This window comes from Erpetoichthys calabaricus, assembly GCF_900747795.2.
Source record: "Erpetoichthys calabaricus chromosome 1 unlocalized genomic scaffold, fErpCal1.3 SUPER_1_unloc_3, whole genome shotgun sequence".
Classification (NCBI taxonomy): domain Eukaryota; kingdom Metazoa; phylum Chordata; class Cladistia; order Polypteriformes; family Polypteridae; genus Erpetoichthys; species Erpetoichthys calabaricus.
This window is the reverse complement of record NW_026261594.1, coordinates 306798-325243: the sequence shown is the minus strand read 5'-3', so window position 1 is coordinate 325243 and position 18446 is coordinate 306798. Positions and strand designations below refer to the sequence as shown.

The 18446-nt window shown below is 42.9% G+C and overlaps 1 protein-coding gene across 15 annotated transcripts in view; it reads left to right on the top strand.

Annotated features, from left to right (window-relative positions):
• The window catches only part of LOC114642397 (stonustoxin subunit alpha-like), a 157658-nt gene extending 152206 nt beyond the window's left edge, over positions 1-5452 (top strand). For 4 of the 15 annotated variants that reach the window (XM_051921877.1, XM_051921882.1, XM_051921875.1 and 1 more), the window contains 2 exons: positions 2122-2295; positions 3802-5447. In XM_051921877.1, coding sequence (XP_051777837.1) covers positions 2122-2295; positions 3802-3901 — 274 coding nt within the window. In that variant the 3' untranslated portion in view covers positions 3902-5447. Of the gene's footprint in view, positions 1-2121; positions 2296-3801 lie in introns of all 15 variants that reach the window. The other 11 variants (XM_051921879.1, XM_051921869.1, XM_051921873.1 and 8 more) reach the window with 5 other exon arrangements.
• The last annotated feature ends 12994 nt before the right edge of the window (positions 5453-18446 follow it).

Below are 18446 nucleotides of genomic sequence, written 5' to 3'. Positions count from 1 at the left end.
GAAATACAATACAATTACAATGATGAACAGATACAATGGACATAATTAAGGACAATACACATAATCCAAACAGACAATATTGGTCTGCTGATATGGTGACTGGAGGACAGACCTGCACAAGTTGCTTTGTAATGTCGGGTCACCAACTGGGTGTCCCCCTTTAATGAAGTGAAATGAAACAAAGCAAAAGTGGACGCGATGGCCCAACAAAACACACCTTTACAGCCCAATAGACAAATTTATTTTGAAGTTATGTGAACACGATGGCAGTTGCTTCATGTCGAGTTTCCAGGTCCAACAGCAGACTCCATCCTCTGGGGGGTCAGCAGCTTTTCAAGAGTCCCACCCAGAAGGACAGGAGCAGCTCTGGGCACTGCGGCTGAGTCAGTTCCCCTCATTTGGTTTCTTCTCAGAGCTGCAGGTGGATAAGGAGAGACAGTCAGTGTGAGCGCCCCCTCTCGTCTCAGAGTGGTATCACTTACCTCACAGAGACAGGAAGGTCATCTCCAGGTGGGCACACATGTGTGACAATACGTAGAACTGGCCGCTCATTTGTTTGCACTGCTTGTATTGTTGTATTCAGCAGCACTTTGAGAATTGATTCTCATTACATGTTTATTTGTACTTCATTTTTGTTCATCTTTATATTAACATGGAGTTGATAGTTTGGAAAGGTAACAATAAATGTAATAAATGATTCCTGTAAATTTAAGAAATGGTAGATGTAAATTTGGTGTAAAACACATTATGACTTCTTTGGGACTTGAAATTTAAGACTTGACTCACAACCTGCCTGACTTGACTCGGGACTTGGAAGTGAAGAGAAGAAGAAAAAGGAGAAGAAGTGAGAGCTGGAAATAAATAGAAGGAGAGAAGTGACAGGGTGTCACCACCAGAGGGCAGAGCTGAGCAGAGCAAAGGACTTGGGGACCTGCAGGTTTGGTGACGTCTGTGTCACTGATGGCCTTTGGTGTGCACTGATAATTTGAACCCAAGTCCATTGACTTTAACATTTTTAACATTTTGTTTGAATTTTTCTGGTATTATTAATAAAAGCTTGTAAAGACCCCACCATCTTTAATGCACCCCCTTACTGTCCACTGGCCTGTCCTTACTTTTATAAACAGATGTCATTGAAAAGGCAGGACATAAAGAAATGAGCTTCTGCTGTGACAAATTCAAACTGTGAGGACACAAACATGTCACTCCTGTGTCCCCCACACGTCCTGTGAAGTCAGCTGATAAAGTGCTGCGGATTTCCTTTCCTGTCATTTTGATCAAATCACTTATGGACAGAGCTGGGAATGGACAGCAGTGGTCAGCAGTCATGGTGGTCTCTTCACAGTCCACTCAGACCACCTCTGTGCCCACTGGACAGGACTTTGTGACGCTGACAGTCCATTTGAAGCTCGTCCTCCTGGTTTATTACAAATTAGTAGAAGGAATAAGAAAACTGAGCTCAGCAACACTGAGGTGTTTAGTGGACAAAGGTCAGCTGGTCAATGTCACTGCTCAGTATGTGAGGTCTGTGTGGCCGAGGACAGAAGTGTCACATGGCAGTGACACTCCATGTCCATTATGTCATCACTCAGTGTTTGTCCTTTAAAACCAACAGAGTGTCATCGTCATCATCTAATTACTGTGACGTGCGGAGAGTCAATCGTGACAAAGAGCTGAGTGTTAAGCTCTGCAGTGACCAGAATGTCTAACAGTTGTCTTTGCATGATTTCCTACAAATCTGATGAAATTACTACACATCCAGAGTCCTGAGTGTCACAAAGAAATCCCACTTTGTCACACCCGCCCCCCATTGTCACCTTCTACAAGTCCATGTGGCCTCTCAAGTGCAGGACGCTGTCAGTCTCATTTCTTTGAGGTTCATCTCCAATATTAATGTCCATGTGTCCATTTCAATGACTTCTTACCTGTCAGTACAGCATGAAGGCAGGAGACCCTCTCAGGTGTTTGATGCCTTACTTATAAGAACAGCGGTGGTCTCAGGTTCAAACAGGCTCAGTAAAAAGTTAAAATGCCAGCAGTCATTGAGCCTTTGAGCTCTGTGGCCTTTTGTCTGTTTGTCTCCCTCCTCATGTCCTCACTTCTCTTTCTTTATCTCCACAGCCTGAACTCATGTTGTCTCACCTCCAGATGTTGCTCATCTCTCTCCTCAGTCCTCTCTTCTCCACACTCACAGCTGACTGAACTGAAGCTGAGCAGAAACAAACTGGGATATTCAGGAGCTCATCAGCTGTGTGAGGGTCTGAGGACCCCAAACTGTAAATTAAAGACACTGAGGTGAGTAAACAGGGTGAGGTGTGTGGGGTTATGAAGTCACAGCTGACCACCTGATGGACGGACTGATCACAGGACACCACATGGACTGACTGAAGGAAACAGAAGGACAGGCAGGGGGACGAGAAGGACAAAGAGCAGTGGACAAGTGGAGCTGGACAGAGGTGACAGACAGGGAGGACAACAAAGATAATGAGAGATGACAGAAGGAGAACAAAGAGGAGAAGGAGTGTGAGAAAAGGAATACCATAAAAAGTGGACAGACCGAGGGACAAGGACAGAGGGAGGAGAGGTGACAGGATCAGGACAGCAGGAAGAATGGACAGGAGGAGAGGGTGGGCAGGGTGATGGGGGTCACTTGGAACTAACAAGACAGAGAAGAGCCAATGTCAGTGGACATGGTGGTGAGGGGACAACAAGAAGAAACAAGATGATAGAAAATGAGAGAAGACATGAGAGTGAGGAGGAGTGGGAAAGAAAATAATAAAGAGAGACTGGACATTAATGAAGATAGCAGGACACAGGAAGTGACCACAGAGGGGTCAACACCATGTCACCTGGACAGACCACCTTCTGTTGTGATTGCTCTAACAGCACAATATAACAAAGGGGTGAGGCCTCTAGAATAGCCCACCAAACAAATGTCACCCCCAGGCAGGCCCACCTCCGGCAAACAGGAGGCTTCAGGCCTGACTGGGCCTCAGAAAGGAGCTCAGGCTTTTAAATTCAAAATAAAATCAAAAAGAGTCTCAGAGACGTGAAGTGAGTCTGACCAGAGGGAGAACCGTGAAAACTCCAGCTGGAGCAGAGACAAGTCCACAAGTGGTCTTCATAAAAGACGAGGTTTATTAACAAAAGAGCCAAAGGGGCTGCCAAAGGCAATCCAAAGCTAACAACATTCAAAAAGCACAAACTGTAAGAGAATCTGAACTCAAGAGCCAAAGGTTCAAAGACAATAATCAGAATTAAAAACAAAAGAGCAAAATACTCACAAAGACCACCAATCACCAGAGCAGTCAAATGAGCCGCAGCCTTTAGAGAGTTGGGGGGCAGGTGGTCCTGCATCTTGGGATCAAACCACAAAATACAAGAAATGTGAGAGAACTGCAAGACACACACAGAGATACTAAATAATAATGAAATAGAATAAAAATAATAGATAATACAGAATTAAACAAATAATAAATGAACACAACAATGTTATTAAAATAATGGAAAACAATGAAGGAGAATAAAAAAAAAATAAAACTGTCAGCAGGAGCCACGGAGGACCCCCAGCCTGACTAGAACACCTTCACTGAGATGAGATGAAACCAAAAGGCCTTGAGAGGTCAGTGACCTGACTGGACAGTGAACTGAGTGACTGGCAGGCCGTCACACAAGTCATGTGACTTAGGGACACTGAGGAGAATTCTGGGAAGTTGACCTGAGTGGGCGTGTCACTGTGATAGTACAGTGTGTGAGGTGTTGTCCACTTATGTTTGTAACTCACACTTCTGTCCTTCACAGGCTGTCTGGTAATGAGATGAGTAAGAGTGAGATGAAGAACCTGAGGTCACTACAGGAGAAGCTGAACAGGACTGGACGGCAGGTGGATATCAAGATATGAGAAGACAGGACATGTTGATCAACTGACCCCAGTGACGGTGCCCCCTGTCCACTCCCTCTAAATTCTTCTCTTTATCTATATAAATAAAATTCTTTTCGTGTTTGAAACGGAAATGACGTATGACCACAGAACATATTATAATATAGGAACTTATTATTTGTGTGAGAGTTATTTTACTGATATTAAAAAGAAGAAAAAAGACTGTTTAAATAAGGAGCTGAGAAGGTGAATGTAAAGAAGAAGCCAGCGGTAAAGTAAGTGAGACTCCGTAATAAGGACGGTTGGGCGCACGGAGAAGGAGGGCCGGCTAACCTAGAAGGACCTTCGGAGCACACGGCTTTACTTTGCTTTTATGCTGCGGGTGTCGGCCATGGACGGCCGCTAATGCCGAGACACCCGGGTGAGACGGACTTCTTCCTTCAACAAAGGAATCGTCGCCAGGCCAGTGAGATCACATCTTTTACATTTAAATTCAGTATATGAGTCAGCGGAACATATCTGACTTTGATCACTGGATTTATTGCAGATTTCCCAGGCCATGTGAATTTAGACTTTAAAACAAGAACATGCTGTTTGTAAATAGGGTAATTTTCCATTTCTTTTCCTTGCTTGCTTTCTTTCTTTGCTGTTTTCTGGGCAGTATATTATAGAGTGCTTAAGGGGGTGGCATATTAATTAGGGTTTGTGTAGTTATTATAGATTTGACAAGGATTTAAAGGGTGTTTATTGTTTTGCTTGATTTATAATATATTCTTTTTTGATTGTTTAAAGAATTGTTGGGGTGATTCTTTCCTTTGTATAAATTCATAAAAGACAACTCCAGATGAGGATGTCAAATTGGGGCAAAGGTTCGGTTGGCTTCCGTACTTAATAGAATTAATTTTCCTAAGAGTAGGTTTTGTGTGTGCTGAGCTCCTCATTCAACTTAAGAGGAACACGCTACACCTCGATAGTAAAAGAGATGAACAAAACAGCTTTGTGTCTTTCTACTTTTTAACTGCGCTGAGCTGTAAACATATGAAGACGAGACCATCTTCAGCGAAGAGGGGCCGTGAGAACAAAGTGGACGCTGGGAGGCGCGGAATGTCGGGCTTTTCCTCCTGGTCAGCAGCTTCAGGCAGCGTCCTCTCTTCTCGCACTATTTGTCACACTTCAAGTGTCCTGTCGGCTCCTGGGACAGTAGAAATCTTTGCGAATAAGTGTAATCGGCACTATCGAAGCGGGACGCTCTTCGTAAATTGTGGTGTACGGCTACTTACTGTCCCTTAAGATGAATTCGGGTCACTTAAACCCCGCAACATTCAAGGTTGCTTTTGTGATGAATTCTTTTAAGAAAATGGAGGATCTAAAAAGATGTACCGACCTCTTCATGTTAAGTATAAGACTTGGGAATTATTTGGACCTTCTGCCCGTTAAGCGTGACAGAAAGGCAGCGTCCACATTTCAAGGTTGTCAAGCAGGTAGTTTGCCTGAAACCACTGCAGTACTCAATGTATCTTTACTTCTGAAATGTTAATGTTTGACTGTTTAATAATTTATACGCTTCTTATATCTTCTTCAAATTCTTTTATCAAAAAAAAATTATATAATTTCTATTTATTGTAAATGCTCTTTATTTGTTCAAAAATAACATTGGTAATTAACAAACTTATTTTATTAATACTACATTTTAGTTTTTTTCCCTTGCACTCAGTGAGCGAAGCCACTTGGTAATCAGCTAGTTCTTTTATAATCCCCTCGGCTCTCCTCCACTTTTAATAAACTCTCCATGTCTTCTTCTCAGCCTGTGTGCTTCTTCTTTAAACTCACTTGTGTTTCTCCACCCTGTCACCCTGAACTTATCACTAAAATTCACAAGATCAGACCAGAGACCCCTGAGTTTCACCTGCCAGAGAACCACAGTGAGAATTGTCCTCTAAAACCAGCTGAGGTCACAAAGCCCACCGAGGGGAGCAGCAGGAGCAAACACGGGTGAACAGTCCAGTTGTAGGGTGATGAAGAGTGAGGTCAATCCTGGCATTAGTGACAAATTCTGAACAGGCACTGGGCCATCACAGGTCAAGCTGCTCCTCAACATCAAGTGGTGGTGTTTGAACCCGTGTCTACTCCACTCCTTGTTCACTGCCTCATTTGCACACAATTCGTGTCATCATCTGTTTGTGACCGAACAGACTCTACCATGTGCTGATTTGGACTTCTGTGACACTTCAACACACACAAGGCTCAGGTCTCTTTGTCTTATTTGTCACTCCCTCATTGTCACCTCGCTGTCACCTCCACTCGTGTCCTCTTTAGAGAGCAGTGGCCTGAACAAGTGAGCCATTTTAAAAGAAATGAGAGCAAAAGGACAAGACGAGGAGAACTCAGGCCTGCTGGTGAAGAAAGTGTGAGGGACTGGCGGCCCACCCAGGGTTGAATCTCACGCATTGAACTTGATGTTGACCTTGATCTGGACTGAGTGAGTTCAGAAAATGGAGGGATGGAGGACACCAAACACATAATAAGAAATAAGAGTGGAACTGAGATGAGAGTCCAATTACTGAAGGCCTGGATGATGGAGCATGAGACCTCAGCTTGAAGGTGGACATTGTCTTTGTCTGGACAGCTGGACAAGGAGCAGAGTGTGGACAGATGGACTTTGAGTGTGACAGAGGAGAAGAGAGAAAGAGAGACAAATAATGGTGCATGAAGAAGAACTAGAAAGAGAAAGATGGTTAGAGAGACAGGAGAGCTAGGGGACAGATGGGGACAGAAGGGGAGAGTCAAATAGGACAGAGGGGGACAATACACAGAGGAGAGAAGGAAGAAGCCATTTTAAAAGTGAGACAGAGGAAAAGCTGAGTCACACTAGAATGGAGCAGAGAGTTTGATTTCCAAGGTCAGCAGCCTTAAAGGAGACATGACGACCATCTGCACCCTCTTCTGTGCTGAGAAGGCTGAAGATCTTTGTGGACAAGAAGACTCTGCTCTGCCTCAGTTGTGGCTCAAGCAAATCCATGATATTTAATAGCCATTGAAGGTTATACAGTTAAAAGATCCAAATAAAGACCATAGTCGCAGAGATGGAAAGGTGTGGTGCATTCTGCATCATGGGGTATAAGAGTGTTCCTTCAGAGGATGCTGATTTACTCCGATTCTTATGGTGGCCAGATAGTTACATTCATGGAATGCAAGTGCCATTGCTTGGTGCCACCTCCTCACCAAGCTGTGCTAGTTATGCTCTCAGACAGTGTGCTGAGGACATTTACAGAATTTGATGCTCCATTAGTAGACACAGTTTTGCACAATTTTTGCATAAAGTGTTGAAGCAGATCAGGCAGCTCAGCACCCTCAGCCCAAAAGAAGGCACTCGGAGTCTCGGGACAGGCAGCAGAATCAGACTTTATTGTACGGCGCACATACAAACTCAGCTCAGATGACCTGAGACCCGAGCATTCTGTGAACTTCAGATTTATTACAATTCTCATCACAAAATATCCCCCCTTCACACAGATTCCCATCATCTGCTTTCCAGGGTTTCTCATGATGATGACCTCGCTCAGCACCTTTTCTCATAACAATCACCAGATGTTGCAGACTTTCTTATAACAATATCCTGCCATCATAAACTTTCTCATAACAATTTACCCTTCACTATCTGTTTCTTCATTAAAATCTCTTTGGCTCAAAAGACGTATTTGCCTCTTTGAGGTGAGCGTCACCTGATCACTCCTCTCTAATCCTGAACTGTTAAAGATTGACGGCTTTTAGTTAATTAGTTCTCACTGTTACTTTGGACTCCTTAGAACCCACCTGTGTAAACTGGACTGCTTAATTAATAATTCAGTTAATGTTTACTTATTGCACTAGCATCTCTTATGGCTGACATAATAGATAGCCATGCCAGTTAGGTGGCAGTGCGCAGCTTCACTGGTAAGGACTACGCTGTGGACAGCTTGGCGTGGTGCCTCTTGACTACTTGAAATAAAAGCACAGGCCCATAACAATTAATACTTACATAGTTTAAAACTGGTTTAGTATACACTTCTGTAACTTTATTATTATTCATAAAGAGGCACAAACATATAACCTTAAATGCTTCTTTAACCTTCATATAATTATGAGCGTCGTAGTGAAACAGGACAAACTTTAAAAATCAAACAGGTATCGCTAGCTAAGCGGAGGTAAGGCACACTCGTAAACGTGACCAGAGGAAGAGAGATTTGAACGGAGGCTGGTGTGTGAGTGAGGAGGGCCCTGCCTGGCTCCCCACTGCTGACGTCACGTCCCCCCCCACCGTCGACCCACAGCCTCTGTCTTAGATTAGCAGAATATATCCCTCCTACAAGTGAACTATGATTCTTAGCGCTATGAGACAAGTCACAAAATTAACAAGAATGTTCAAGCAAATTATAGAAAAAAGCTCGATCTAAATCCGTTAAGCAGTTCTATCGTTCGCTAGCTAAGCGGAGGTAAGGTAAGCTCAGAGGCTGGCACGTGAGTGAGGAGGGCCCTGCATCTCTCCCCTCGGATTTGCACAAATAAATCGGTACCACAAGCGAACTATGATACTTAGTGCAATGAGAGACGTCACAAAATCAACCGGAATGTTGAAGCAAATTATGGAAAAAAACCCGATCTAAATCCAATAAGTAGTTCTCTTGTGAAAAGTGGACAGACATACAGACAGACATTGGATTTTATGTATTGTGGCAAAAGCGCTCTCTTGGCATCGACCCGACACAGACTGACAGTGGAGGCACGTATTAAAATGAACAGAAAGATTTTATTTTTGTCTTCAGCGTAGGGCATGTCTTCCTCATGTCCCACAGGTCCTACAGAGTCCCCAAAACACACACAAAAGAGAAACACCACAAATGTCACTTGTCTTTCTCCTCCACTCCTCCAAGGCAGCTTTGTCCTCCTCCTCTCGACTCTGGCGCCCCAAGTAGTGGCTGCAGGCTCCTTTTCTAGCCCACCCAGAAGTGCGTCAGGTGATAATTAACCTAATTAATGCTGCATTCCCAGGTGTGACTGTATTGCTGCCCAGATGTGCTCAGGAAGCCATTCAGCTCCCCCTGGCAGTGGCCACGGAGCCCAACAGGGATGAGCTCCGGTGTTACACAATTGTGGCCCTGATGTAACCCAGGGGGGCTGCCAGCAAGTGTTCTGGGGGATGTAGTGTGCATCTCATGGCTGCACCTCTGGATCCAGTGTCAAAGAGACATCCCAGTCTGGCATAGGTCCCGGCCGCCCACCACAATATAAATAGAGATATTTATACACACACTATTATGAAAGCTTGCCTGTAGTGTTCCCATCATTAAGCCTTGAATGCTTAGAGAAACTTGCTTAATCTACAGGATGTCAGGCAGAAGGCCCAGCACTTGTGTTCCTAAAACAAAATCTCACTGCTCGTCAGCTCACCTCCTTCACAGAACACAACATCCTCGATTCACAGAAATTCAAAATGAAGCAAATAAAAGGGCAGGCAGGCTGGTCTTTTATAATAAAATCAGTTGTGGCCTTTCTTAATGAACTCCTTCATGGTCTAAGACTATACTAACGTGCACCAGGATATAAGGCTTATTTTCATATACGCTCCTGATTCTCTTTGAATATCTGCAGATCATCAACTTTAAGAATATACTTTTCTATAAAAGTCAGTGAAATCAGCTGGACAAAGTGTGTCTCTGTATCACAATCTGAACGCTGCCTCTCTCAGACAGGAGGCTTTACGATATCAAGGTGGGTTAGCAACGGTCAAGTTGTGTTGGAAAGCATCGCTGAAGATGACAGGGCAAAGGAAATAACAGGCCTTGACCTCGATCGAGTTTTACTTCTTACTGAAAGAGCACTAGGGGTACAGGCGTGTATCCAGTACGACTGCTTCAAGTTTAGAGTTGACATCAACATCAAATCTCTAAGCAGAAGTTTACTGTCCATGGTGAGCTCTGTATGTGACCCACTGGGATTCTTAGCACCAGTGATTTTGCCTACAAGAAGCATTTTACAAGAGTTGTGTGGGTTGAGAATAGGGTGGGATGACACTGTGCCAGGACACCTCGCTCAGCAGTGGTCCAGGTGGATGTAAGATCTCCATCTGTTAGGTGAATTTGGACTTGATGGATGTTTCAAGCCAGCATGCTTTGGTGAAGCGGTTTCTGCTCAGTTGCATCATTTCTCTGGTGCTAGTCAAGTAGGGTATGACACAGTCACATGTCTACTTCAACAGAACTGTAGCAAACTGCTTTGTCAGTGAAAACGCTAGAGTTGGGCCAGTCAAGCCCATGACCATCCCATAATTAGAATTAACAGCATCAACGTTAGCAGTACACATGGACAGAATGCTAAGGGAGGAACTACAGCTGCCATTACAACATTCTGTGTTTTGGACAGACAGTAACTAAACATATTAACAATGAGACAACAAGATTCTGCACATTTGTGGCTAATAAGGGATCAGCTATTCAACAAACGTCAAAGGTGTCTCAATGGAAGTATGTGAGCTCTCAAATCATTCCTGCTCATTAACCATCTAATGGCCAAAATGTGGATGTCTTTATGCAGAACAAGGTTTGACTGTTTGGGCCCGACTTTCATACCAAAACTAACCAATGAAGGGCAGAATGTCGAGATCCCCTGGTAGACCTGACTACAACAGACCCTGAGATAAAGAGAAGTATCCTGGTTAATTCAGTTGTGGCTAATGAAAGGGTAGATAGAGTTAATCAACTGATAGAGTACGTCTTCTTATGGATGACACTTAAAAGAACATTGGCATGGTCCTTTAGATAAAAAATGATATTACTTAACCACTCCAAAATGAGAGAGGAGGTAAGTGAAAACAGAGCACAGAGTGAAACTGACAAAGTTCCACAACAACGCCAGCTGCACCAAGGAAGGTTGTCTTCTCAAATGCAACTAACAAAGAACTGAGGAGCTTATGCAAGCCGAGATGGAAATGATTCATCATTGTCAGTGTCAAGAGGAAATCTCAGCTCTACAAAAGAAGAAGAGTAGCTGGGAGCATGCGCTGATAGACGTAACATCTACAATCTAAATCTGATACCTCATGATGGAACTCTTTGTGTTGGAGGGAGACTCAGTCTATCGGCCATGCCAGAGAAAGCCAAGTACCCTGCTGTCATGGCAAAAGACCATCATGTGTCACAGTTAATACTACAAGAGATTCCTAAAGAAATACGTCACGTTGGGTGCTATCATACTCTTCTCAATTGCGTCAAAGGTCCCAGATTCCCGAAGCTAATTCTTCAAACAGGAGAGTCCTGTCCAAGTGTAAAACTTGTCACAGGCTGCTTAGCACAACTGGTCACCAACTAATGGCAGACCTACCTAGAAACAGAGTCCTTCCAGATGAACATGGATTTGTTTGTAAAGTTTGTGTGAAGACGATAACAATGACATTTGGTAGACAAATCACTAAGATCTGTCTTCAGCAAGAAGCAGAATGAGGCATATGTCTTAATTTTCTAATGACTTTGATTTGTGTGTTATGGTAATTGTTTCTAGGAACAGAAAACAATTAGGGGTCGGGTATGTGTGAGTCAGGATTTGCATTGACGTTTATTATGTCCTGTTAAGTAGAAGATATGTTAAATTTACTTTGTAGTTCAAGATTAGCTTTAGTATTAAGGATAGGGGTCGATAATGATTCTGTTTTAATGGGATATTGTTTCTTTACGATGGGATGTTGGGTTGCAGGGGTTAATGTGAACAGAAAGCTTTATAAGTTGGTGTGTGTGGATTAATAAAGCTGTGGAAACACACAGTTTTCTTACTGTGTCTGTCTTAAAGTTTCATATTATACCTGTGAAAATATAAAACTTAGAAAATAAACGTTGTTTGATTTACACAACAATGGAGTGGATTAATGTGAAGCCCCAAGGACTGGACATGTGTAAATTATAACAGCAGCCACATGTTGTTTCTCACCTACACTCGGCTCATTTCTGATCTGCCATCCCACCTGTTTCATTATTTGACTTTGCTACGTTAACTTTTGTTTTCTGAGATTGGGTTGTAAGCCTTGTGCTCAACGCACCTGGAGTGACCTGGAACACTGATTTTGGGGTGTTCTTCCCCTAGAGAGTTGTCTTCACCATGGCTTGGACACTTTAAAGAGATTTTGGATATGGGAAAATATGTGCAAAGAAACAAGAGATGATGTTTTAGCAAAGTTTGGGTTTTCTTGTAAAGTTATGGCAGCCCATTCTTGCTCCATCTCAACCACGGCAGAATGTTTCTAAGGACTTTATCACAGATCTGTCTCCTTCTAAGAGTTTTACATCTTTACTGATAGTAGGTAATCACTTTTCTTCATACATTCATTTCATTCCCCCTAAAAACTACCTTTATGGGTTTCCATCAGTTTCCTTCATCAATCATTGCAGGTTCCATCCATCCATCCATTATCCACTGCTTATCAGAGGTCGGGTCGCGGGGGCAGCAGCCTAAGCAGGGAAGACCAGACCTCCCTCTCACCGGCCACCTCCTCCAGCTCCTCTGGGAGGACCCCAAGGCGTTCCCAGGCCAGCCGGGAGATATAATCCCTCCAGCGTGTCCTGGTTTTGCCCCGTGGCCTTCTCCCAGTGGGACAACTGAACTCCTCACCCTATCTCTAAGGGAAAGTCCAGCCACCCTGGGGAGAAAACTCATTTCGGCCGCTTGTATCCACGGTCTTGCTCTTTCAGTCACTACCCAAAGCTCGTGGCCATAGGTGAGGGTAGGAACGTAGATTGACTGGTAAATCGACAGCCTCGCCTTTTGGCTCAGCTCTCTCTTCACCACTATGGACCGTTGCAGAGCTCGCATTACTGCGGATGCCACACCGATCCGTCTGTCAACCTCCTGCTCCATTCTTCCCTCACTCGTGAACAAGACCCTGAGATACTCGAACTCCTCACTTGAAGCGGTAATGTGTTTCCAACCTGGAGAGAGCATTCTACTCTTTTCCGACTGAGAACCATGGCCTCAGATTTAGAGGTGCTGACTCACATCCCCACCGCTTCACACTCGGCTGTGAACCACTCCAGTGAGAGCTGGAGGTCTCTGTCCGATGAAGCCAAGAGAACCACATCATCCACAAATAGCAGAGACGAGATTCTGATGTCACCGAACTAGACACCCTCCGCTCCTTGGCTGTGCCCAGAAATTCTGTCCATATAACTTATGAACACAATCGGTGACAAAGGGCAACCCTGGCAGAGTCCAACCTCAACAGGAAACGAGTTTGACTTATTACCGGGAATGTGGACCAAGCTCCTGCTCCTCCTGTACAGGGCTGAATGGCTCGTAGCAACAAGCCTTGTACCTCGTACTCTTGGAGCACACCCCACAGGATGCTTCGAAGGACATGGTTGAATGCCTTCTCTAAATCCACAAAACACATGTGGACTGGTTGGGCAAACTCCTATGCCCTCTCCAGGATCCTGGCCAGGGTGTAGAGCTGGTCCAGTGTTCCACGGCCGGGACAGAATCTCCATTGTTCCTCTTGAATCCGACATTCAACCATTGACCGAACTCTGTTCTCCAGCACCCCTGAATAGACCTTACCAGGGAGGCTGAAGAGTGTGATCCCCCTATAGTTGGAGCACATCCTCCAGTCACCCTTCTTCAAAAGGGGGACTCATTGCAGGTTGTAGATCACAATTCATGTCTTGGTTTTGGAGAAATGTTTGCAATTGCTTGAGTTGGAACAAATAACTGAAGAGTCAAAGCATCACTGGGAAATGTCCAGTTGTTATCACCAAGAAGTCACAGTCCAATGTGTGTTTAATGGAGAATGCAAAAATGATAGAAATGAAAGAATTCATGGACACATTTAGCATAAAAGCCCACCAAAGCACTGTACAGTATATACCTCACTCTAGTGGCACTCTAGGAGGCAGCATTAAGAGGAAAGACGCTTCACGTCTGGACAAACTGGTGAGGAAGGCAGGCTCTATTGTTGGCATGGAGCTGGACAGTTTAACATCTGTGGCAGAGCGAAGGGCGCTCAGCAGGCTCCTATCAATTATGGAGAATCCACTGCATCCACTAAATAGTATCATCTCCAGACAGAAGAGCAGCTTCAGCGACAGACTGCTGTCACCGTCCTGCTCCACTGACACACTGAGGAGATCGTTCCTCCCCCAAACTATGCGACTCTTTAATTCCACCCGGGGGGGTAAACGTTAACATTTAACATTATACATAGTTATTGTCTGTTTTTCACCTGCATTATTATCATTCTTTAATATTATTTATTGTATCAGTATGCTGCTGCTGACGAATGTGAATTTCCCATTGGGATTAATAAAGTATCTATCTATCTATCTATCTATCTATCTATCTATCTATCTATCTATCTATCTATCTATCTATCTATCTATCTATCTATCTATCTATCTATCTATCTATCTAGTGTCAAACAGAAAAGCCAGAAAAACGGTCACATTCTGGTGTCACATTCGTTATTTTCATGTCAGCATTTCTGACTTGCACTGTGGTCCTTTCTCCTCACAATCTTGTCTGTGGCATTCCCTCCATGTCACCTTTCTCATAAATGTCACCTCACTTTAATTATTTTCACAGGTTTTGAGATGGATTTTGGGGGAATATCGATTATATTTTCATACCACAGAAATTACATCTCTCTGTAATGTAACAACCGTGTCAAATTTGTGTTGATAAAAATAAATAATAGAAACATAAATATTATTATTATAAGGGCATACTGATGCTCTGTGTTTTTACTTGACAAGGCATAAAAGGTTTAGAATAATGTTTTTGACACTATGTGCAAACAAAGACTTGTGATATTAAAATGTGTGTGGTGTGAATATTTATTAGATGAGATTATTACTGTAGATGAGATGCAGCTTGTAAATGGATAAAATATGAGCCATCCTGCAGTGATGAAGCAATGAAGAGGAAGTTTAAACACTTAAGAGACAAGCCGACCGGGGGATTCAGTCGAGTTCAAGATCACCTGCAAGTGATCACTGCTGCTGCTCCTCTACTACTCCATACTTGTTTGAACTTTCTGTTCAGCGTTTGATTCCAAACCCGCTAACTGATTGTTGTCCATTGCTGAAGTTTTCTGTCGCCTTTGATCATTAACACGTTTAGTGCATTTTAAGTTTGTAACCAACACTTCAACGTCTAATAACATGTTGTTCTCGTATATGTGAGTGCGCCATGATAACCCCGTTTCAGGTTATTAATATTAATTATTGATAACACTGAAGGGCAATACGTTGTACTTTATTTAATCTCAGACGCTAATTTCGATATGTTTCAACTGTACAGATTTGTATTGAAACGTAAGGCATTTCCCTTCAGTCGATATGGAGTGGCCGCATTTGGACATTGGAATAACAGCGCCATCTACTGGTCATTTTAACAAACAGCAGTATAGGTTTAAAGAACTGAAAATGTGGTGGTTGTAATTTGTCTTCCTGGGTAATCTGTAATGGATCAGTGTTGCCATTTTGATTGTTTATGCTCATTGGTATTTATGTACTTAACCTTCCTCTTATGTTAGCTTTCTGTTCCTATCTCTTATGTTAACGGGTCGGTTTTGACCCGTGTCTTTAATCAGCCATATTACCCTCAAAACAATTATTTATCATACAATTTTTTTCCTTACCTCTTGGTTACTTTGTTACACTTCCTTGTCCATTAAAAGAATGTTTTTAATATTTTTGCTGTGACCTTATGAGCTTTTACTTTAACAGCATACCTCTCGTTTTCAATTTTAAAAAATGATTAAATGAACCTCAAGAGAATTATTTAAATAAATAAAAGGTTGTTATGTTACCTGACTATTACTGAGGGGTATTAGAACACATCTCTTAAATAAATTTGTTATATATATTTTTTATTATATTAATTACTATAGTAACATCTATGGTGTTACGGGTCAAATTTGACCCATATATATTTATTTCAAAGAAAAAGGCAAAAAAGTATTTTCAAAAATAACTTTAATATAAATGGAAAGCTAAACAAGTAAATCTCAAAATGTGGATTTGCAAGGTCAAACAAACAACGAACAATCAAGCAAATCAAACCAATAGAAATGAGGCACTAGTTCCAAAAAACGTCTTTGTGTGCAAGAACATGCAGTGCATTTAGATGCGTGTGTGTCAAAGTGACACTTTTAGTGTGTTCTTTGCAAATCTATTTTTTGCAGTAGAAGCAGAGTACGTTTGTCTTTCTGTCTTTATTGCTAGGGCAGACCTGACACCTCTTTCTTTTAGAATCAGGTGGCCTCAGTGTGGTTATGGCTGTGGCTGTGTAGGTTGATGTTGAGGCAGTGCTGGCCGAAGAGGATGCTGGCACTGATGCTCTTTGTGTTGCTGATGGTGTGGAAGGAGTGCTACGTGAGCTCTGCGGCTGTCTGACCAAGGCTGCAGCGGCTGGGTCCCGGGGCACCCGTTCCCTTCGCTCAATGTGTGCCTTGACAAGGGAACTTCCTAACTCCTAAAGAAACAGTCTCCGCTTGTTTTTTCTGGTTGAGTTCCACCCTAGGTGAATGTGGGTCCACAACACAAATGCATTGTATGCTGACACATCTAGAATGTTATAAAACACAACCATTGGCCATCTCCTGGTCATTCTCTGGCAAGTGTAGGTGGCAGTCAGGTTGTCCAGGTTGTCCACTCCACCTTTGTTTTTATTATAGTCCAAGATAATTATGGGCTTTTTGTCACTTGCTGATGACACAGCTGCGTCTTTGTGAAAAGTGGACATAAGTATCACACTCCGGTGTTTTTTTTGGAGAATATGAAACAACCGTGGTGGTGTCTGTAAAAGCAAATTTTGAAGAAAGTGGAGCCCTGTCCTTCACCTGCAAAATTTCGGCAGGCAGCTCAGGTTTATTTTTTTTTTACTGTGCCCACCATGGTAAGTTTCCACCTGAGAAGTTTTTGTCCAAGGTCATAGCTGGTAAAGAAATTGTCACATGTGATATTGTGACCCCGCAGCCCAGTAGTCATATCGAGGACTACACGTTTTCCTTGATTTTTCTCAGGAATGCCACTTGCATGTTTGCCTGTGTAAATCTGCAGATTCCATGCATAGCTGGTTTTGCATCACAGGCTGCCCAAATTTTTATGCCGTATTTCCCTGGCTTACTAGGCATGTACTGCCGGAAAGGGCATTTTCCACGGAAAGGGACAAAACGTTCATCTACTGTTACCTCTGGCCCTGGGTTGAACATCAGTGGAAGGAGCTGCACCCACCTTTCCCAGACATCCCTGATGGGAGCAAGCTTGTCGGTTTTTTCTCTAGTTTCTCTGTTGTCAAATCTAAGGACTCTTGATATCATTCGAAATGACTGAAGTGACATTGTTGCCCGGAAAATATTTCTGCCTGTCGACGCATCCCAGAGACTATCAGTGGCCCCATTGCTGGATTTGTAAACACCAGCAAGAAGAAGAACACCAATATAAGCATCCAGGTATTCCTCATCAATGTCATTCCACATGTCGCCATGAACCTTTTTTCCTTCAAGGTTTGTCATAGCAATCATGACTTTCTTTAGTGACAATGGCATAAACAGATCAAAACATGTCTTGATGTCACTTACTCTCGTCACAGCAAACCTTGTGATTCCAGGGGTCATTTTGATGACATTTGCAGCAGCTGCCCTGCCATGTAAGTCAGGAGGTACTGAGCTCCAACAGATGTTACCACTTTTGGATTTGAATGTTTCAGCAGGAGTGAGTGCAGCTTCAGCATCGGTGACCTCCTCATCAGACTCATCAGATGTGTCTGTGCCTTCTGGTAGATACTCTACAATGTCTTCCTCCTCGGAAACCTGCTCATCTGTATCACTATGCTGTTCTGTGTCCTCTGCCTCATTTTCATTAAAGATATGATCCAGAGCTTGGCTTACTGTAAATCTTCTTCTCATTTTTGACTGCTGCAAACAGGAGATGTGTACTCTGCAAGTCACCAACGCTAAACTAAATTTGTCTTCTGCAAGCCTTCCATGTCTGAACAGGTCTGTCTTTGTTTGTTTTGTTTGTTCAGGTAAGGAGACACACAGGCAAAGAGAGAAGCCCCTCAAAGTGTGTTTAGGATTTTGGTTTTGACCCTAACTATTGTTTTATAACCTTAAATTAAAACTGGGTCAAAACTGACCTACCAACACAAAGGGAATCATTTTCACCAGAGAATTTTATATTTTAGTACAATTGTTTTTTTTTTTGTTTTATTTTAATTAAATACAGATTCCTGACAAAGTCAAAAAGCCTTGATGCAATAAACAAAATTAGGTAGTAGTTTTATGCATTTAAAAAGTAAAACGGGTCGCTGCTGACCCTAACACAAGAGGAAGGTACAGCCTGTTACTTCAATGTAGGAAGCATCACGGCAGGCCCTGCAAGTATTGGCACAAACATGGCGATCTTTGTGAGAATAAGCAGCGTGGCAAATTTCGCAAAAATAATTAGCCCCGATAAATTTCTTCACATCTCAAATTCCAAAATAATGCTCATTGTGTAAGAGAAGAAAAATCACTTTAGAGTTTGGAGGCGTATACTGAAAAAAATGA